The 22264-nt window shown below is 53.4% G+C and overlaps 1 protein-coding gene across 1 annotated transcript in view; it reads left to right on the forward strand.

Moving 5' to 3' along the window:
• LOC140404494 (talin-2-like) overlaps window positions 1-22264 on the forward strand; it is a 392578-nt gene that overhangs the window by 285628 nt on the left and 84686 nt on the right. Inside the window, 1 exon segment of the mRNA XM_072493108.1 lies at window positions 578-748. Within this exon segment, the coding sequence (XP_072349209.1) occupies window positions 578-748 (171 nt within the window).

Here is a 22264-nt window from a genome sequence, read left to right on the forward strand (position 1 = left end):
CTGAGGTGAGGAGAAATATCTTCATCCAGAGAGCGGTGAATCTGTCGAATTCGCTACCGCAGAAAGAGTTGAGGTGAAAATATTGTGTCATTTCAAGCAGGAATTAGATACAGCTCTTTGGGCTAAAGGGATATGGGGGGAAAGGGTCTTGAACTTGATGATCAGCCATGATAATGAATGGCGGAACAAGCTCGAAGGGCCGAATGGCCTCCTTGTTTCTAAATTCTATGCATGGTTCTACATCACTTATTTTTCGCCTCAACACCACTCCTACCTTCCTTCAGACATCAAAAATCTTCCACCTCAGTCTTGACTATAGTCAGCGATGGAGGACCCACAACCCTCTGGAGTAGAGAATTCCCAAGATTGACCACCCTTTTTTTAGTGAAGTAATTTCTCCGCATCTCAGTCCTCAATGATCGGTCCCTGGTCTTGTCTTGTGGTTGTCCCCGTACAGAATGAGCAGATCGATGCTGGTCTTTGCACCAGCTCATCGTGTGTCATATTTTTAGTTCCAGCAAGGACTTCCTGTTTGTGACAGTATCGATATTTTCTTGCCTCACTCTCTTATCTCCAGGTGACTCAGCTGGTCAGTTACTTTGATCCATTGACTGTGGCTTCCATCGGAGTGGCATCAAAACTCCTTGATCATCAGCAGCAGATGACCGTGTTGGACCAAACCAAGACTCTAGCAGAGTCAGCATTGCAAATGCTCTATGCGGCCAAGGAAGGCGGCGGCAACCCAAAGGTACGGGGTGACACAGAGGACAATTTGCAGATCGCTAGTCAAAATATTGACTGCTCACACGATCTAAAGTATTCAATTATTTTGGATGATTTTTTTTGTCTGAGTTGAGTTAAGAAACACCACAAGGCAAAAAACATTGTAGAGGTGGTTTGCAGACCACCAAACTGCAGTGGTAATATTGGGAGTAGCATGAGACAGGAAATCAGAGAAGCATGTTTTTAATTTGTTTTCGTTTTTTAAAAATGTTATTGTTCAAATGTTCACAATTAAACATAGAAAACACTTAACATTTACTAAACAAGTATACCGTTTTGGATGCTGTTGGGGGGGATGACCTACCGGGGGAAGGCCCTAGCGGCCAGGTCTCTGGCACTGAGTCTGGCTCTGGGGCTCAGAAGGGAAGGGGGGAGAATAGAAAAGCAATAGTTGCAGGAGATTCAATGGTCAGGGGAATAGATAGGAGATTCTGTGGTCGCGAGCGAGACTCCCGGAAGGTATGTTGCCTCCCGGGTGCCAGGGCCAGGGATGTCTCGGATCGTGTCTTCAGGATCCTTAAGGGGGAGGGTGAGCAGCCAGAAGTCGTGGTGCACATTGGTACCAACGATGTAGGTAGGAAAAGGGGTGTGGAGGTAATAAACAAGTTTAGGGAGTTAGGCTGGAAGTTAAAAGCCAGGATAGACGGAGTTGTCATCTCTGGTTTGTTGCCAGTGCCACGTGATAGCGAGGCTAGGAATAGGGAGAGAGTGCAGCTGAACACGTGGCTGCAGGAATGGTGTAGGAGGGAGGGCTTCAGGTATTTGGATAATTGGAGCGCATTCTAGGGAAGGTGGGACCTGTACAAGCAGGACGGGTTGCATCTGAACCAGAGGGGCACCAATATCCTGGGAGGGAGGTTTTCTAGTACTCTTCGGGAGGGTTTAAACTAATTTGGCAGGGCAATGGGAACCGGATTTGTCGTCCAGCAACTAAGGTAGCCGATATTCAGGACGCCAAAGCATGTAATGAGGCAGTGGGGGAAGGGAGCACTGACAAAGGAGAGTACTTGCAGGCACGGAGATGGGTTGAAGTGTGTATACTTCAACGCAAGAAGCATCAGGAATAAGGTGGGTGCACTTAAGGCATGGATTGGTACTTGGGACTACGATGTGGTGGCCATCACGGAAACTTGGATAGAAGAGGGGCAGAAATGGTTGTTGGAGGTCCCTGGTTATAGATGTTTCAATAAGATTAGGGAGGGTGGTAAAAGAGGTGGGGGGGTGGCATTGTTAATTAGAGATAGTATAACAGCTGCAGAAAGGCAGTTCGAGGAGTATCACCCTAATGAGGTAGTATGGGTTGAAGCCAGAAATAGGAAAGGAGCAGTCACCTTGTTAGGAGTTTTCTATAGGCCCCCCAATAGTAGCAGAGATGTGGAGGAACAGATTGGGAAACAGATTTTGGAATGGTGCAGAAGTCACAGGGTAGTAGTCATGGGTGACTTTAACTTCCCAAATATTGAGTGGAAACTCTTTAGATCAAATAGTTTGGATGGGGTGGTGTTTGTGCAGTGTGTCCAGGAAGCTTTTCTGACACAGTATGTAGATTGTCCGACCAGAGGAGGGGCAATATTGGATTTAGTACTTGGTAATGAACCAGGGCAAGTGATAGATTTGTTAGTGGGGGAGCACTTTGGAGATAGTGACCACAATTCTGTGACTTTCACTTTAGTAATGGAGAGGGATAGGTGCGTGCAACAGGGCAAGGTTTACAATTGGGGGAAGGGTAAATACGATGTTGTCAGACAAGAATTGAAGTGCATAAGTTGGGAACAGGGGCAGCACGGTAGCATGGTGGTTAGCACAAATGCTTCACAGCTCCAGGGTCCCAGGTTCGATTCCGGCTTGGGTCACTGTCTGTGCGGAGTCTGCACATCCTCCCCGTGTGTGCGTGGGTTTCCTCCGGGTGCTCCGGTTTCCTCCCACAGTCCAAAGATGTGCGGGTTAGGTGGATTGGCCATGCTAAATTGCCCATAGTGTCCAAAATTGCCCTTAGTGTTGGGAGGGGTTACTGGGTTATGGGAATAGGTGGAGGTGTTGACCTTGGGTGGGGTGCTCTTTCCAAGAGCCGGTGCAGACTCGATGGGCCGAATGGCCTCCTTCTGCACTGTAAATTCTAAACATAGGCTGTCAGGGAAGGACACAAGTGAAATGTGGAACTTATTCAAGGAACAGGTACTACGTGTCAAAGAACAAAGAACAAAGAAAAGTACAGCACAGGAACAGGCCCTTCGGCCCTCCAAGCCCGTGCCGACCATGCTGCCCGACTAAACTACAATCTTCTACACTTCCTGGGTCCGTATCCTTCTATTCCCATCCTATTCATATATTTGTCAAGATGCCCCTTAAATGTCCCTATCGTCCCTGCTTCCACTACCTCCTCCGGTAGCGAGTTCCAGGCACCCACTACCCTCTGCGTAAAAAACTTGCCTCGTACATCTACTCTAAACCTTGCCCCTCTCACCTTAAACCTATGCCCCCTAGTAATTGACCCCTCTACCCTGGGGAAAAGCCTCTGACTATCCACTCTGTCTATGCCCCTCATAATTTTGTATACCTCTATCAGGTCTCCCCTCAACCTCCTTCGTTCCAGTGAGAACAAACCGAGTTTATTCAATCGCTCCTCATAGCTAATGCCCTCCATACCAGGCAACATTCTGGTAAATCTCTTCTGCACCCTCTCGAAAGCCTCCACATCCTTCTGGTAGTATGACGACCAGAATTGAACACTATACTCCAAGTGTGGCCTAACTAAGGTTCTATACAGCTGCAACATGACTTGCCAATTCTTATACTCAATGCCCTGGCCAATGAAGGCAAGCATGCCGTATGCCTTCTTGACTACCTTCTCCAACTGTGTTGCCCCTTTCAATGACCTGTGGACCTGTACTCCTAGATCTCTTTGACTTTCAATACTCTTGAGGGTTCTACCATTCACTGTATATTCCCTACCTGCATTAGACCTTCCAAAATGCATTACCTCACATTTGTCCGGATTAGACTCCATCTGCCATCTCTCCGCCCAAGTCTCCAAACAATCTAAATCCTGCTGTATCCTCCGACAGTCCTCATCGCTATCCGCAATTCCACCAACTTTTGTGTCGTCTGCAAACTTACTAATCAGACCAGTTACATTTTCCTCCAAATCATTTATATATACTACAAAGAGCAAAGGTCCCAGCACTGATCCCTGTGGAACACCACTGGTCACAGCCCTCCAATTAGAAAAGCATCCTTCCATTGCTACTCTCTGCCTTCTATGGCCTAGCCAGTTCTGTATCCACCTTGCCAGCTCAACCCTGATCCCGTGTGACTTCACCTTTTGTACTAGTCTACCATGAGGGACCTTGTCAAAGGCCTTACTGAAGTCCATATAGACAACATCTACTGCCCTACCTGCATCAATCATCTTAGTGACCTCCTCGAAAAACTCTATCATGTTAGTGAGACACGACCTCCCCTTCACAAAACCGTGCTGCCTTTCACTAATACTCCATTTGCTTCCAAATGGGAGTAGATCCTGTCTCGAAGAATTCTCTCCAGTAATTTCCCTACCACTGAAGTAAGGCTCACCGGCCTGTAGTTCCCGGGATTATCCTTGCTACCCTTCTTAAACAGAGGAACAACATTGGCTATTCTCCAGTCCTCCGGGACATCCCCTGAAGACAGCGAGGATCCAAAGATTTCTGTCAAGGCCTCAGCAATTTCCTCTCCAGCCTCCTTCAGTATTCTGGGGTAGATCCCATCAGGCCCTGGGGACTTATCTACCTTAATATTTTTTAAGACACCCAACACCTCGTCTTTTTGGATCACAATGTGACCCAGGCTATCTACACCCCCTTCTCCAGACTCAACATCTACCAATTCCTTCTCTTTGGTGAATACTGATGCAAAGTATTCATTTAGTACCTCGCCCATTTCCTCTGGCTCCACACATAGATTCCCTTGCCTATCCTTCAGTGGGCCAACCCTTTCCCTGGCTACCCTCTTGCTTTTTATGTACGTGTAAAAAGCCTTGGGATTTTCCTTAACCCTATTTGCCAATGACTTTTCGTGACCCCTTCTAGCCCTCCTGACTCCTTGCTTAAGTTCCTTCCTACTTTCCTTATATTCCACGCAGGCTTCGTCTGTTCCCAGCCTTTTAGCCCTGACAAATGCCTCCTTTTTCTTTTTGACAAGGCCTACAATATCACTCGTCATCCAAGGTTCCCGTAAATTGCTGTATTTATCATACTTCCTCACAGGAACATGCCGGTCCTGTATTCCTTTCAACTGCCACTTGAAGGCCTCCCACATGTCAGATGTTGATTTGCCCTCAAACATCCGCCCCCAATCTATGTTCTTCAGTTCCCGCCTAATATTGTTATAATTAGCCTTCCCCCAATTTAGTACATTCATTCTCGGACCACTCTTATCCTTGTCCACCAGTACTTTAAAACTTACTGAATTGTGGTCACTGTTACCGAAATGCTCCCCGACTGAAACATCTACCACCTGGCCGGGCTCATTCCCCAATACCAGGTCCAGTACCGCCCCTTCCCTAGTTGGACTGTCTACATATTGTTTTAAGAAGCCCTCCTGGATGCTCCTTACAAACTCCGCCCCGTCTAAGCCCCTGGCACTAAGTAAGCCCCTGGCACTAAGTGAGTCCCAGTCAATATTGGGGAAGTTGAAGTCTCCCATCACCACAACCCTGTTGTTTTTACTCTTTTCCAAAATCTGTCTACCTATCTGCTCCTCTATCTCCCGCTGGCTGTTGGGAGGCCTGTAGTATACCCCCAACATTGTGACTGCACCCTTCTTATTCCTGATCTCTACCCATATAGCCTCACTGCCCTCTGAGGTGTCCTCTCGCAGTACAGCTGTGATATTCTCCCGAACAAGTAGCGCAACTCCGCCTCCCCTTTTACATTCCCCTCTATCCCGCCTGAAACATCTAAATCCTGGAACGTTTAGCTGCCAATCCTGCCCTTCCCTCAACCAGGTCTCTGTAATGGCAACAACATCATAGTTCCAAGTACTAATCCAAGCTCTAAGTTCATCTGCCTTACCCGTAATGCTCCTTGCATTAAAACATATGCACTTCAGGCCACCAGACCCGCTGTGTTCAGCAGCTTCTCCCCGTCTGCTCTGCCTCAGAACCACACTGTCCCTATTCCCTAGTTCTCCCTCAATGCTCTCACCTTCTGACCTATTGCTCCCCGTGCCCACCCCCCTGCCATACTAGTTTAAACCCTCCCGTGTGACACTAGCAAACCTCGCGGCCAGGATATTTATGCCTCTCCGGTTTAGATGCAACCCGTCCTTCTTATACAGGTCACACCTGCCCCGGAAGAGCTCCCAGTGGTCCAGATAATGGAAACCCTCCCTCCTACACCAGCTGTTTAGCCACGTGTTTATCTGCTCTATCTTCCTATTTCTAGCCTCACTGGCACGTGGCACAGGGAGTAATCCCGAGGTTACAACCCTCGAGGTCCTGTCTTTTAACTTTCTGCCTAGCTCCCTGAACTCCTGCTGCAGGACCTCATGCCCCTTCCTGCCTATGTCGTTAGTACCAATATGTACAACGACCTCTGCCTGTTTGCCCTCCCCTTGATATGTGTCCTTGATATGTATGTCCCTGTCAGGCAGGGAAGAGATGGTCGAGTGAGGGAACCATGGTTGACAAGAGAGGTTGAATGTCTTGTTAAGAGGAAAAAGGAGACTTATGTAAGGCTGAGGAAACCAGGTTCAGACAGGGCATTGGAGGGATACAAGATAGCCAGGGATTAGGAGAGCTAAGAGAGGGCATGAACAATCTTTGGCGGGTCGGATCAAGGAAAACCCCAAGGCCTTTTACACATGTGAGAAATATGAGAATGACTAGAGCGAGGGTAGGTCCGATCAAGGACAGTAGCGGGAGATTGTGTATTGAGCCTGAAGAGATAGGAGAGGTCTTGAACGAGTACTTTTCTTCTGTATTTACAAATGAGAGGGGTGATATTGTTGGAGAGGACAGTGTGAAACAGATTGGTAAGCTCAAGGAAATACTTGTTAGGAAGGAAGATGTGTTGGACATTTTGAAAAACTTGAGGATAGACAAGTCCCCCGGGCCTGACGGGATATATCCAAGGATTCTATGTGAAGCAAGAGATGAAATTGCAGAGCCGTTGGCAATGATCTTTTCGTCCTCACTGTCAACAGGGCTGGTACCAGGGGATTGGAGAGTGGCGAATGTCGTGCCCCTGTTCAAAAAAGGGACTAGGGATAACCCTGGGAATTACAGGCCAGTTAGTCTTACTTCGGTGGTAGGCAAAGTAATGGAAAGGGTACTGAAGTATTTCTGAGCATCTGGAAAGACACTGCTTGATTAGGGATAGTCAGCACGGATTTGTGAGGGGTAGGTCTTGCCTTACAAATCTTATTGAATTCTTTGAGGAGGTGACCAAGCATGTGGATGAAGGTAAAGCAGTGGATGTCGTGTACATGGATTTTAGTAAGGCATTTGATAAGGTTCCCCATGGTAGGCTTCTGCAGAAAGTAAGGAGGCATGGGATAGTGGGAAATTTGACCAGTTGGATAACAAACTGGCTAACCGATAGAAGTCAGAGAGTGGTGGTGGATGGCAAATATTCAGCCTGGATCCCAGTTACCAGTGGCGTACCGCAGGGATCAGTTCTGGGTCCTCTACTGTTTGCGATTTTCATTAATGACTTGGATGAGGGAGTTGAAGGGTGGGTCAGTAAATTTGCAGACGATATGAAGATTGGTGGAGTTGTGGATAGTAAGGAGGGCTGTTGTCGGCTGCAAAGAGACATAGATAGGATGCAGAACTGGGCTGAGAAGTGGCAGATGGAGTTTAACCCTGAAAAGTGTGAGGTTGTCCATTTTGGAAGGACAAATATGAATGCGGAATACAGGGTTAACGGTAGAGTTCTTGGCAATGTGGAGGAGCAGAGAGATCTTGGGGTCTATGTTCATACATCTTTGACAGTTGCCACTCAAGTGGATAGAGCTGTGAAGAAGGCCTATGGTGTGCTCGCGATCATTAACAGAGGGATTGAATTTAAGAGCCGTGAGGTGATGATGCAGCTGTACCTAACTTTGGTAAGGCCACATTTGGAGTACTGTGTACAGTTCTGGTCACCTCATTTTAGGAAGGATGTGGAAGCTTTGGAAAAGGTGCAACGAAGATTTACCAGGATGTTACCTGGAATGGAGAGTAGGTCTTACGAGGAAAGGTTGAGGGTGCTAGGCCTTTTCTCATTAGAACGGAGAAGGACGAGGGGCGACTTGATAGAGGTTTATAAGATGATCAGGGGAATAGATAGAGAAGACAGTCAGAGACTTTTTCCCCGGGTGGAACAAACCATTACAACGGGACATAAATTTAAGGTGAAAGGTGGAAGATATAGGAGGGATATCAGAGGTAGGTTCTTTACCCAGAGAGTAGTGGGGGCATGGAATGCACTGCCTGTGGAAGTAGTTGAGTCGGAAACATTAGGGACCTTCAAGCAGCTATTGGATAGGTACATGGATTACGGTAAAATGATATAGTGTAGATTAATTTGTTCTTAAGGGCAGCACGGTAGCATTGTGGATAGCACAATTGCTTCACAGCTCCAGGGTCCCAGGTTCGATTCCAGCTTGGGTCACTGTCTGTGCGGAGTCTGCACGTCCTCCCCGTGTCTGTGTGGGTTTCCTCCGGGTGCTCCGGTTTCCTCCCACAGTCCAAAGATGTGCAGGGTAGGTGGATTGGCCATGATAAATTGCCCTTAGTGTCCAAAATTGCCCTTGGTGTTGGGTGGAGGTGTTGAGTTTGGGTAGGGTGCTCGTTCCAAGAGCCGGTGCAGACTCAGGGGGCCGAATGGCCTCCTTCTGCACTGTAAATTCAATGATAATCTATGATTAATCTAGGACAAAGGTTCGGCACAACATCGTGGGCCGAAGGGCCTGTTCTGTGCTGTATTTTCTATGTTAAATAAAACCAACCCAAAATAAAGCCAAACCCCAGGCCCACTCGATGCTCCCAAAGTTCCCCCAACCAAACACCCTCCTCCCTAGCAGTTGGCAGCAACCAGCTGCCCCAAATGCAATACAAACAAACCCCATCTCTGGTGTCTTGTGGAACCCCTCACTCGCCAGCACCCCCCACCCTCAGAGCAAATTTTACCTTCTCCAAATAGAAGAACTCCATTAAATTCTCCAGCCATGCTGAGGGTGGAGAAACTGACCTCCACCCCGACAGGACCCACCTGCGAGCGATCAACGAGTCAAAGGTGAAAACACTTGCCCCCGTACCCGTCTGCAACTCTGGCAGATCCAACACCCCAAATATAGCCTCCAATGGCCTCGGCTCCAAGTCCCCATGCAAGGGCAGCACGGTAGCATTGTGGATAGCACAATTGCTTCACAGCTCCAGGGTCCCAAGTTCGATTCCGGCTTGGGTCACTGTCTGTGCGGAGTCTGCACGTCCTCCCCGTGTCTGCGTGGGTTTCCTCCGGGTGCTCCGGTTTCCTCCCACAGTCCAAAGATGTGCAGGTTAGGTGGATTGGCCATGATAAATTGCCCTTAGTGTCCAAAATCCACAATGCTACAGTGCTGCCTCATAGAACATAGAACATTACAGCGCAGTACAGGCCCTTCGGCCCAATCACTCAGGCATGAAATAAAATTGAAGGGTTTTTTCATTTCTGGATTGCTTACAAGACCGGGCAATGAGGAGCTGTTTGACCTCCATTTGACATGGGTGCCTGATGTAGTGGATACTTTTGAGTGGCCAATGGCAGGTGGTCAAGCTGCACTCCATGTGATCAAACCTCTCGCAATCCATCCAATCCGTGTTGGCAGCTGTTGGTTAAACAAAAGAACGAGACGCCAGCGAGGAATGGGGCCAGAATGATATCTCATTCCTCATAATGGATGAGGGAGACGCGAGCTGGAGAGCAGTAGTGGAGTTAATGAGGGATAAGGGGAGACCGAATTAACCAGTGAGCTGCTCTCGTCGACATCCTCTCGGTCACATCTGCAGAAGCAGCAGGCTGAAGCACAGAGGAGTGGACATGGGTCCATCATCTTCACTGCACGCGCTGGCCAACAAGGCCAGGAGGGGTGTGGGGGAGGTGCAAAGTTAGCCAGGTTAACGTCACACAAGAGAACTGCCTGGACTTTGGACTGCAAATGGTGACCAGTGATATATGTGCTAACATAGTGTGTGCTTTAACTGTGTAACAGCCCCAACTAACAAGAAACAGCAAGAAAACTGTCCTCCTGTCCTCTAAGTAAACTGTCTTTACCAATCTGGGTAAACTGGCCTTAATCTGGGTAAACTGTCTTTACCAATCTGGGTAAACTGTCCTTAATCTGGATAAACTGTCCTTAATCTGGGTAAACTGTCCTTAATCTGGATAAACTGTCCTTAATCTGGATAAACTGTCCTTAATCTGGGTAAACGGTCCTTAATCTGGGTAAACGGTCCTTAATCTGGGTAAACGGTCCTTAATCTGGGTAAACGGTCCTTAATCTGGGTAAACTGTCCTTAATCTGGGTAAACTGTCCTTAATCTGGGTAAACGGTCCTTAATCTGGATAAACTGTCCTTAGTCTGGGTAAACGGTCCTTAATCTGGGTAAACTGTCCTTAATATGGGTAAACTGTCCTTAATCTGGATAAACTGTCCTTAATCTGGGTAAACTGTCCTTAATCTGGATAAACTGTCCTTAATCTGGGTAAACTGTCCATAATCTGGGTAAACTGTCCTTAATCTGGGTAAACTGTCCTTAATCTGTGTAAACTGTCCTTAATCTGGATAAACTGTCCTTAATCTGGATAAACTGTCCTTAATCTGGATAAACTGTCCTTAATCTGGGTAAACTGTCCTTAGTCTGGGTAAACTGTCCTTAATCTGGGTAAACTGTCCTTAATCTGGGTAAACTGTCCTTAATCTGGGTAAACGGTCCTTAATCTGGGTAAACGGTCCTTAATCTGGATAAACGGTCCTTAATCTGGATAAACTGTCCTTAATCTGGATAAACGGTCCTTAATCTGGGTAAACTGTCCTTAATCTGGATAAACTGTCCTTAATCTGGGTAAACTGTCCTTAATCTGGGTAAACGGTCCTTAATCTGGGTAAACTGTCCTTAATTTGGGTAAACTGTCCTTAATCTGGATAAACTGTCCTTAATCTGGATAAACGGTCCTTAATCTGGATAAACTGTCCTTAATCTGGGTAAACGGTCCTTAATCTGGGTAAACTGTCCTTAATCTGGATAAACTGTCCTTAATCTGGGTAAACTGTCCTTAATCTGGGTAAACTGTCCTTAATCTGGATAAACTGTCCTTAATCTGGATAAACTGTCCTTAATCTGGGTAAACTGTCCTTAATCTGGATAAACTGTCCTTAATCTGGATAAACTGTCCTTAATCTGGGTAAACTGTCCTTAATCTGGTAAACTGTCCTTAATCTGGGTAAACTGTCCTTAATCTGGATAAACTGTCCTTAATCTGGGTAAACTGTCCTTAATCTGGATAAACTGTCCTTAATCTGGGTAAACTGTCCTTAATCTGGTAAACTGTCCTTAATCTGGGTAAACTGTCCCTAATCTGGGTAAACTGTCCATAATTTGGGTAAACTGTCCTTAATCTGGGTAAACTGTCCTTAATCTGGGTAAACTGTCCTTAATCTGGATAAACTGTCCTTAATCTGGGTAAACTGTCCTTAATCTGGGTAAACTGTCCTTAATCTGGGTAAACTGTCCATAATCTGGATAAACTGTCCTTAATCTGGATAAACTGTCCTTAATCTGGGTAAACTGTCCATAACCTGGGTAAACTGTCCATAACCTGGGTAAACTGTCCATAATCTGGGTAAACTGTCCATAATCTGGGTAAACTGTCCATAATCTGGATAAACTGTCCTTAATCTGGGTAAACTGTCCTTAATCTGGGTAAACGGTCCATAATCTGGATAAACTGTCCTTAATCTGGGTAAACTGTCCTTAATCTGGGTAAACTGTCCATAATCTGGATAAACTGTCCTTAATCTGGGTAAAATGTCCTTAATCTGGATAAACTGTCCTTCATCTGGGTAAACTGTCCATAATCTGGATAAACTGTCCTTAATCTGGATAAACTGTCCTTAATCTGGATAAACTGTCCTTAATCTGGGTAAACTGTCCTTAATCTGGGTAAACTGTCCATAATCTGGATAAACTGTCCTTAATCTGGATAAACTGTCCTTAATCTGGGTAAACTGTCCATAACCTGGGTAAACTGTCCATAACCTGGGTAAACTGTCCATAATCTGGGTAAACTGTCCATAATCTGGGTAAACTGTCCTTAATCTGGATAAACGGTCCTTAATCTGGGTAAACTGTCCTTAATCTGGGTAAACGGTCCATAATCTGGATAAACTGTCCTTAATCTGGGTAAACTGTCCTTAATCTGGGTAAACTGTCCATAATCTGGATAAACTGTCCTTAATCTGGGTAAAATGTCCTTAATCTGGATAAACTGTCCTTCATCTGGGTAAACTGTCCATAATCTGGATAAACTGTCCTTAATCTGGATAAACTGTCCTTAATCTGGATAAACTGTCCTTAATCTGGATAAACTGTCCTTAATCTGGGTAAACGGTCCTTAATCTGGGTAAACGGTCCTTAATCTGGGTAAACTGTCCTTAATCTGGATAAACGGTCCTTAATCTGGGTAAACTGTCCTTAATCTGGGTAAACGGTCCTTAATCTGGGTAAACTGTCCCTAATCCGGGTAAACTGTCCTTAATCTGGATAAACTGTCCTTAATCTGGGTAAACTGCTTTCAGGACTTCATCCTTTTTTCACCGATGTTGTTGGTATCGAATGCACCACGTTCACTGGCTGTTCACCCTCCCCTGCCAGAATGTCCTATAACTTTGACCCTAGCACCAGGGAGGCAACACATCATCCTGGGTCTCATTTGCGGCCCCATAAATTCCTGTCTATTCCCCTTGCAATGGAATCCCCTATAACTATTGCTTTTCCCAGAACCAACCGTGGTGCAAAAGAATTGGCTGTTGCTGCTTTACCCTGAAAGGTGGTTGCCCTCAACAGTATCCAACACGGTATATCTGTTTTGGAGAGGAATGGCCACAGGAGATTCCTGCACTGCCAACCTAGCTCTCTCGCTCTGCCTGGTCACCCATTCACTTCCTGCCTGTGGAGTTTGTGCCTGCAGTGTGACCACCTCTCTATATGTGCCATCAATGACAATCTCGGCCTCGCACATGCTCTACAGTGGCCCCAGCTGCTGCTCCAGCTCTGAAACTCTGGCTTCCAGAAGCTGTAGCTGGAGACACAGCCTGCACACCCGCTAGCCCCGGGCACTGGAAATGTTCCCGGCTTCCCACATGGAACAAGAGGAGCAATCTAAGGCTTTGCGTCCTGCCGCGACTTACCCTTTTAAATTACAGCTTTGAAGACGCCAGATATTAGATTATTTCCAATTCTCTATGGCCTTTCTATCCTTGTTTTGTTCCTACCAATTCTAGCCCTTACAGACTATAAACCACAAAACAATAAGTGATCAAAGTTGTCAAGACTTACCGACCTTACCCACGACTTCCCAATCGGCGCTCTCCCTTATTGCCTCAGCTGTAGCAGGGCAAGACCCCTCACTGAAGATTTGATTGATATGTATTTACTTATCGTCACATGTACCGAAGTACAGTGAAAAGTATTTTTCTGCGGCCAAGGGAACATACACAGTATGTACAGAGTAGACAAAAGAATAATCGTAATTGACAGAGTACATTTAAAAGACAGAGTAGATTTAAAAGTTACAAAGCAAGGAGAAAAAGCAAAGAGCACCTCTTCCCGCTCTGCACCAAATTCCCACTGCTTCAAATTCCCAAGTTTAAAACTTTTTAAAGAGAACTTGCACGGCATGCTGATGGAGATTTGGAAATTTGGAGTTAATTCTGCCCCACTAACAGGAGGCAGTGCTTGCCAACTCTCTGACCTGAACTCCCGCAAAATCACTTGAATTTATTTCCTTTTTTGGTTTTTCAATTGTTGTGTTTAGAAAATCAATCCTCAACAATCAGTCAGTCAAAATGGCAGCTCGTACTCACTTAACGCAATAACCAAAATGCCCAATGGACAAACTCACTGAGACAACAGCTCCCACACCAGTCTCAATGTTTGATTTGTTTAACTTTTGATTTCCTTTCATGACCACTTGGTGCTGTGCTGTCATTTAAAATTTCTGTTTGAATTGGATTTTGTCGTATTTCGGCTGATAAGCAGTGTCTCTGAGCCAGCTCTTCCTGCTGGGTTCCCTTGTGTGTGGGATTATTCACTTCTGGGCAGGACAGTGATCAGGAATGTCGCAAAGTGGTGTGTCTTCTCTCTTTATCATTTTACTTGTTTCCATCCTGCCTGGTGGTTCCTGAGAATGGCCTCAAAGGAACAGCTGAGCTGAACTTGGTCACGAAATTCAAGCACATATGTTTTGGGCTTAGTTTATTATAGAATCGTGGACTCATAGAATCCCTACAGTGCAGAAGGAGACCATTCAGCTGCCAAGTCTACACCGACCCTCTGAAAGAGCACCCCATCTAGACCCACGACCCTGCCCGATCCCTGGAACCCCATCTAATCTAAGGGCGGCACGGTAGCGCAGTGGTTAGCACTGTTGCTTCACAGCGCCAGGGTCCCAGGTTCGATTCCCGGCTTGGCTCACTGTCTGTCTGCACGTTCTCCCCGTGTCTGCGTGGGTTTCCTCCGGGTGCTCCGGTTTCCTCCCGAAAGACGTGCTTGTTAGGTGAATTGGACATTCTGAATTCTCCCTCAGTGTACCCGAACAGACGCCGGAGTGTGGTGACTAGGGGCTTTTTACAGTAACTTCATTGCAGTGTTAATGTAAGCCTACTTGTGACAATAAAATATTACATTAAGAAAAGGGGCAACTTAGCATGTATAATCCACCTACCCTGCACATCTTTGGACTGTGGGAGGAAACCGGAGCATCCGGAGGAAACCCACGCAGACACGGGGAGAACGTGCAGACTCCGCACAGACAGTGACCCAAGCTGGAATCGAACCTGGGGCCCTGGAGCTGTGAAGCAACTGTGCTAACCACCATAAAAGCTATTTTATTTCATGAATGTCTTACTAACTGTGTGTGTGTGGTTTCCTCAAATGATTTTTAAAGATATACCTCTCCTGTTAATATGACTGAGTGGAGATGATTTCGCAATAAGTATTCTGGGGAAGATTCACAGCTTGATTTCTGTTTCTCGGCAAGTTCATCAATGCTGTTAAACATACAAACCCACGGGGAGTTCCTGTGATGAAGCTAAACACAATGGGGTGGTCACCAGGAACACATTTATGGATTTATAAATTGGTGTATTTAGAACTTGCTTATCAAAAAACATATCAGGTTAAACCTGACTGAATAGCTTTGTACAGAAATGTTAAAAATCAAATTAATATCGGTGTGCTGTTGTGTTTCCTGATCGGATTACACAGTCCACCACCCAAGGAAGCAAACAAGGGCCAGGAAACTATCTCCCGCCCTGAATATCCGAATGCGCTGCTGCAGCCTCGATACGATTATTATCTGCCTCCGATCCCTGCTCACACCGCCTGGCTGCGTCCGAATGTGTTCTCAGTGCTGATTGAAAGTCATTTGTGCTTCCTGGCCTCGAGCTAATTATGGTCTGCTGTAACTTTTTCACAGTTCAATAACACATTCTGCCTGTTTGAACCTTCGACTATATGTGGGCTGAAACTGCACGGTTCTGTGGTGACGGGGATTGGCGAGGCAAGGGGTGGGGTGCTGCTGGAGCTAGTAGGGATGCCAGAGGAAATTGATGGTGGTGAGAGTGCCAGGGGGGCTGTGAGGGAAGAGTGCCAAGGGGGTTAGTGGGTGAAAGTTCCAAGGGGGTCGTGGGTGAGAGTGCCAGGGGGTCATGGGTGAAAGTTCCAAGGGGGTCGTGGGTGAGAGTGCCAGGGGGTCGGGGGTGAGAGTGCCAGGGGGTCGGGGGTGAGAGTGCCAGGGGGTCGGGGGTGAGAGTGCCAGGGGGTCGGGGGTGAGAGTGCCAGGGGGTCGGGGGTGAGAGTGCCAGGGGGTCGGCGGTGAGAGTGCCAGGGGGTCGGGGTTGAAAGTGCCAGGGGGTCGGGGGTGAGAGTGCCAGGGGGTCGTGGGTGAGAGTGCCAGGGGGTCGTGGGTGAGAGTGCCAGGGGGTCGGGGGTGAGAGTGCCAGGGGGTCGGGGGTGAGAGTGCCAGGGGGTCGGGGGTGAGAGTGCCAGGGGGTCGGGGGTGAGAGTGCCAGGGGGTCGGGGGTGAGAGTGCCAGGGGGTCGGGGTTGAGAGTGTCAGGGGGTTGGGGGTGTGAGTGCCAGTGGGGTTGTGAGTGAGAGTGCCAGGGGGTCGGGGTTGAGTGCCAGGGGGTCGTGGGCGAGAGTGCCAGGGGGTTGGGGGTGAGAGTGCAAGGGGGTCGTGGGTGAGAGTGCCAGGGGGTCGTGGGTGAGAGTGCCAGGGGGTCATGGGTGAAAGTTCCAAGGGGGTCGGGGGTGAGAGTGCCAGGGGGTCGGGGGTGAGAGTGCCAGGAGGTTGGGGGTGAGAGTACCAGGGGGATCATGGGTGAAGGTTGCAAGGGGGCCGTGGGTGAGAGTGCCAGGGGGATCGGGGATGAGAGTGCCAGGGTGGTTGTGAGTGAGAGTGCCAGGGGGTCGGGGTTGAGAGTGCCAGGGGATCGTGGGCGAGAGTGCCAGGGGATCGTGGGCGAGAGTGCCAGGGAGTTGGGGGTGAGAGTGCCAGGGGGTCGTGGGTGAGAGTGCCAGGGGGTCATGGGTGAAAGTTGCAAGGGGGCCGTGGGTGAGAGTGCCAGGGGGTCATGTGTGAGAGTGCCAGGGGGTCGGGGTTGAGAGTGCCAGGGGGTTGTGGGTGAAAATGCCAGGGGGTCGTGGGTGAGTGCCAGGGGGTCGTGGGTGAGTGCAATGGGGTCGTGGGTGAGAGAGCAAGGGGGTCGTGGGTGAGAGTCCAAGGGGGTCGTGGGTGAGAGTGCCAGGGAGTTGGGGGTGAGAGTGCCAGGGGGTCGTGGGTGAGAGTGCCAGGGGGTCATGGGTGAAAGTTGCAAGGGGGCCGTGGGTGAGAGTGCCAGGGGGTCGTGGGTGAGAGTGCCAGGGGGTCGTGGGTGAGAGTGCCAGGGGGTCGTGGGTGAGTGCCAGGGGGTCGTGGGTGAGTGCCAGGGGGTCGTGGGTGAGAGTGCCAGGGGGTCGTGGGTGAGAGTGCCAGGGGGTCGGGGGTGAGAGTGCCAGGGGGTCGTGGGTGAGAGTGCCAGGGTGTCGGGGGTGAGAGTGCGAGGGGGTCGTGGGTGAAAGTTGCATGGGGGCCGTGGGTGAGAGTGCCGGGGTGTCAGGGTGAGAATGCTAGGGGGTCGGGGGTGAGAGTGCCAGGGGGGGTCGTGGGTGAGAGTGCCGGGGGTCGTGGGTGAGAGTGCCAGGGGGTCGGGGGTGAGAGTGCCAGGGGGTCGTGGGTGAGAGAGCCACGGGGTCGGGGGTGAGAGCGCCGGGGGGTCGGGGGTGAGAGCGCCGGGGGGTCGGGGGTGAGAGCGCCGGGGGGTCGGGGGTGAGTGCGCCGGGGGGTCGGGGGTGAGAGTGCCGGGGGGGTCGGGGGTGAGAGTGCCAGGGGGGGTCGGGGGTGAGAGTGCCAGGGGGGGTCGGGGGTGAGAGTGCCAGGGGGGTCGGGGGTGAGAGTGCCGGGGGGTCGTAGGTGAGAGTGCCAGGGGGGTCGGGGGTGAGAGTGCCGGGGGGTCGTAGGTGTGAGTGCCGGGGGGTCGTAGGTGTGAGTGCCGGGGGGTCGGGGGTGAGAGTGCCAGGGGGTCGGGGGTGAGAGTGCCAGGGGGTCGGGGGTGAGAGTGCCAGGGGGTCGGGGGTGAGAGTGCCAGGGGGGGTCGGGGGTGAGAGTGCCGGGGGGGTCGGGGGTGTGAGTGCCGGGGGGTCGTAGGTGTGAGTGCCGGGGGGGTCGGGGGTGAGTGTGCCGGGGGGGTCGGGGGTGAGTGTGCCGGGGGGGTCGGGGGTGAGAGTGCCGGGGGGGTCGGGGGTGAGAGTGCCGGGGGGTCGGGGTGAGTGCCAGGGGGTTCGGGGGTGAGAGGGCCAGGGGGGTCGGGGGTGAGAGCGCCGGGGGGGTCGTGGGTGAGTGCCAGGGGGGTCGGGGGTGAGAGTGCCAGGGGGGTCGTGGGTGAGAGTGCCAGGGGGTCGGGAGTGAGAGTGCCAGGGGGGTCGGGGGTGAGAGTGCCAGGGAGTCGGGGGTGAGAGTGCCAGGAGGTCGGGGGTGAGAGTACCAGGGGGATCATGGGTGAAGGTTGCAAGGGGGCCGTGGGTGAGAGTGCCAGGGGGATCGGGGATGAGAGTGCCAGGGTGGTTGTGAGTGAGAGTGCCAGGGGGTCGGGGTTGAGAGTGCCAGGGGATCGTGGGCGAGAGTGCCAGGGGATCGTGGGCGAGAGTGCCAGGGAGTTGGGGGTGAGAGTGCCAGGGGGTCGTGGGTGAGAGTGCCAGGGGGTCATGGGTGAAAGTTGCAAGGGGGCCGTGGGTGAGAGTGCCAGGGGGTCGTGTGTGAGAGTGCCAGGGGGTCGGGGTTGAGAGTGCCAGGGGGTTGTGGGTGAAAATGCCAGGGGGTCGTGGGTGAGTGCCAGGGGGTCGTGGGTGAGTGCAATGGGGTCGTGGGTGAGAGAGCAAGGGGGTCGTGGGTGAGAGTGCAAGGGGGTCGTGGGTGAGAGTGCCAGGGAGTTGGGGGTGAGAGTGCCAGGGGGTCGTGGGTGAGAGTGCCAGGGGGTCATGGGTGAAAGTTGCAAGGGGGCCGTGGGTGAGAGTGCCAGGGGGTCGTGGGTGAGAGTGCCAGGGGGTCGTGGGTGAGAGTGCCAGGGGGTCGTGGGTGAGTGCTAGGGGGTCGTGGGTGAGTGCCAGGGGGTCGTGGGTGAGTGCCAGGGGGTCGTGGGTGAGAGTGCCAGGGGGTCGTGGGTGAGAGTGCCAGGGGGTCGGGGGTGAGAGTGCCAGGGGGTCGTGGGTGAGAGTGCCAGGGTGTCGGGGGTGAGAGTGCCAGGGGGTCGTGGGTGAAAGTTGCATGGGGGCCGTGGGTGAGAGTGCCGGGGTGTCAGGGTGAGAATGCTAGGAGGTCGGGGGTGAGAGTGCCAGGGGGGGTCGTGGGTGAGAGTGCCGGGGGTCGTGGGTGAGAGTGCCAGGGGGTCGCGGGTGAGAGCGCCAGGGGGGTCGTGGGTAAGTGCCGGCGGGGTTGTGGGTGAGCGTGCCAGGGGGGTCGGGGTTGAGAATGCTAGGGGGTCATGGGTGAAAGTTGCAAGGGGCCGTGGGTGAGAGTGCTCGGGGTCGGGGGTGAGAGTGCCATGGGGGTCGGGGGTGAGAGTGCCAGGGGGGTCGGGGGTGAGAGCGCCAGGGGGTCGGGGGTGAGTGTGCCAGGGGGTCGGGGGTGAGTGTGCCAGGGGGTCGGGGGTGAGAGTGCCAGGGGGTCGGGGGTGAGAGTGCCATGGGGGTCGGGTTAAGAGTGCCAGGGGGGTCGGGGGTGAGCGCCAAGGGGTCGTGGGTGAGAGTGCCAGGGGGTCATGGGTGAGAGTGCCAGGGGGTCGGGGGTGAGAGTGCAAGGGGGTCGGGGGTGAGAGTGCCAGGGGGTCGGGGGTGAGAGTGCCAGGGGGTCGGGGGTGAGAGTGCCAGGGGGTCGGGGGTGAGAGTGCCAGGGGGTCGTGGGCGAGAGTGCCAGGGGGTCGGGGGTGAGAGTGCCAGGGGGGGTCGGGGGTGAGAGTGCCGGGGGGTCGTAGGTGTGAGTGCCGGGGGGTCGTAGGTGTGAGTGCCAGGGGGTCGTAGGTGTGAGTGCCAGGGGGTCGGGGGTGAGAGTGCCATGGGGGTCGGGGGTGAGAGTGCCATGGGGGTCGGGGGTGAGTGTGCCAGGGGGGTCGGGGGTGAGTGTGCCGGGGGGGTCGGGGGTGAGAGTGCCGGGGGGTCGGGGTGAGTGCCAGGGGGTTCGGGGGTGAGAGTGCCAGGGGGGTCGGGGGTGAGAGCGCCGGGGGGGTCGTGGGTGAGTGCCAGGGGGGTCGGGGGTGAGAGTGCCAGGGGGGTTGGGGGTGAGAGCGCCAGGGGGGTCGTGGGTGAGAGTGCCAGGGGGTCGGGGGTGAGAGTGCCAGGGGGTCGGGGGTGAGAGTGCCAGGGAGTCGGGGGTGAGAGTGCCAGGGAGTCGGGGGTGAGAGTGCCGGGGGTCGGGGGTGAGAGTGCCAGGGGGGTTGTAAGTGAGAGTGCCAGGGGGTCGGGGTTGAGAGTGCCAGGGGGTCGGGGTTGAGAGTGCCAGGGGGTCGGGGTTGAGAGTGCCAGGGGGTCGGGGTTGAGAGTGCCAGGGGGTCGGGGTTGAGAGTGCCAGGGGGTCGGGGTTGAGAGTGCCAGGGGGTCAGGGGTGAGAGTGCCAGGAGGTCGGGGGTGAGAGTACCAGGGGGATCATGGGTGAAGGTTGCAAGGGGGCTGTGGGTGAGAGTGCCAGGGGGATCGGGGATGAGAGTGCCAGGGTGGTTGTGAGTGAGAGTGCCAGGGGGTCGGGGTTGAGAGTGCCAGGGGATCGTGGGCGAGAGTGCCAGGGGATCGTGGGCGAGAGTGCCAGGGAGTTGGGGGTGAGAGTGCCAGGGGGTCGTGGGTGAGAGTGCCAGGGGGTCATGGGTGAAAGTTGCAAGGGGGCCGTGGGTGAGAGTGCCAGGGGGTCGTGTGTGAGAGTGCCAGGGGGTCGGGGTTGAGAGTGCCAGGGGGTTGTGGGTGAAAATGCCAGGGGGTCGTGGGTGAGTGCCAGGGGGTCGTGGGTGAGTGCAATGGGGTCGTGGGTGAGAGAGCAAGGGGGTCGTGGGTGAGAGTGCAAGGGGGTCGTGGGTGAGAGTGCCAGGGAGTTGGGGGTGAGAGTGCCAGGGGGTCGTGGGTGAGAGTGCCAGGGGGTCATGGGTGAAAGTTGCAAGGGGGCCGTGGGTGAGAGTGCCAGGGGGTCGTGGGTGAGAGTGCCAGGGGGTCGTGGGTGAGAGTGCCAGGGGGTCGTGGGTGAGTGCTAGGGGGTCGTGGGTGAGTGCCAGGGGGTCGTGGGTGAGTGCCAGGGGGTCGTGGGTGAGAGTGCCAGGGGGTCGTGGGTGAGAGTGCCAGGGGGTCGGGGGTGAGAGTGCCAGGGGGTCGTGGGTGAGAGTGCCAGGGTGTCGGGGGTGAGAGTGCCAGGGGGTCATGGGTGAAAGTTGCATGGGGGCCGTGGGTGAGAGTGCCGGGGTGTCAGGGTGAGAATGCTAGGGGGTCGGGGGTGAGAGTGCCAGGGGGGGTCGTGGGTGAGAGTGCCGGGGGTCGTGGGTGAGAGTGCCAGGGGGTCGGGGGTGAGAGCGCCAGGGGGGTCGTGGGTAAGTGCCGGCGGGGTTGTGGGTGAGAGTGCCAGGGGGGTCGGGGTTGAGAATGCTAGGGGGTCATGGGTGAAAGTTGCAAGGGGCCGTGGGTGAGAGTGCTCGGGGTCGGGGGTGAGAGTGCCATGGGGGTCGGGGGTGAGAGTGCCAGGGGGGTCGGGGGTGAGAGCGCCAGGGGGTCGGGGGTGAGTGTGCCAGGGGGTCGGGGGTGAGAGTGCCAGGGGGTCGGGGGTGAGAGTGCCATGGGGGTCGGGTTAAGAGTGCCAGGGGGGTCGGGGGTGAGCGCCAAGGGGTCGTGGGTGAGAGTGCCAGGGGGTCATGGGTGAGAGTGCCAGGGGGTCGGGGGTGAGAGTGCAAGGGGGTCGGGGGTGAGAGTGCCAGGGGGTCGGGGGTGAGAGTGCCAGGGGGTCGGGGGTGAGAGTGCCAGGGGGTCGTGGGCGAGAGTGCCAGGGGGTCGGGGGTGAGAGTGCCAGGGGGGGTCGGGGGTGAGAGTGCCGGGGGGTCGTAGGTGTGAGTGCCGGGGGGTCGTAGGTGTGAGTGCCAGGGGGTCGTAGGTGTGAGTGCCAGGGGGTCGGGGGTGAGAGTGCCATGGGGGTCGGGGGTGAGAGTGCCATGGGGGTCGGGGGTGAGTGTGCCAGGGGGGTCGGGGGTGAGTGTGCCGGGGGGGTCGGGGGTGAGAGTGCCGGGGGGTCGGGGTGAGTGCCAGGGGGTTCGGGGGTGTGAGTGCCAGGGGGGTCGGGGGTGAGAGCGCCGGGGGGGTCGTGGGTGAGTGCCAGGGGGGTCGGGGGTGAGAGTGCCAGGGGGGTCGGGGGTGAGAGCGCCAGGGGGGTCGTGGGTGAGAGTGCCAGGGGGTCGGGGGTGAGAGTGCCAGGGGGTCGGGGGTGAGAGTGCCAGGGAGTCGGGGGTGAGAGTGCCAGGGAGTCGGGGGTGAGAGTGCCGGGGGTCGGGGGTGATAGTGCCAGGGGGGTTGTAAGTGAGAGTGCCAGGGGGTCGGGGTTGAGAGTGCCAGGGGGTCGGGGTTGAGAGTGCCAGGGGGTCGGGGTTGAGAGTGCCAGGGGGTCGGGGTTGAGAGTGCCAGGGGGTCGGGGTTGAGAGTGCCA

Source organism: Scyliorhinus torazame, chromosome 30 (genome assembly GCF_047496885.1).
Source record: "Scyliorhinus torazame isolate Kashiwa2021f chromosome 30, sScyTor2.1, whole genome shotgun sequence".
Classification (NCBI taxonomy): Eukaryota; Metazoa; Chordata; class Chondrichthyes; order Carcharhiniformes; family Scyliorhinidae; genus Scyliorhinus; species Scyliorhinus torazame.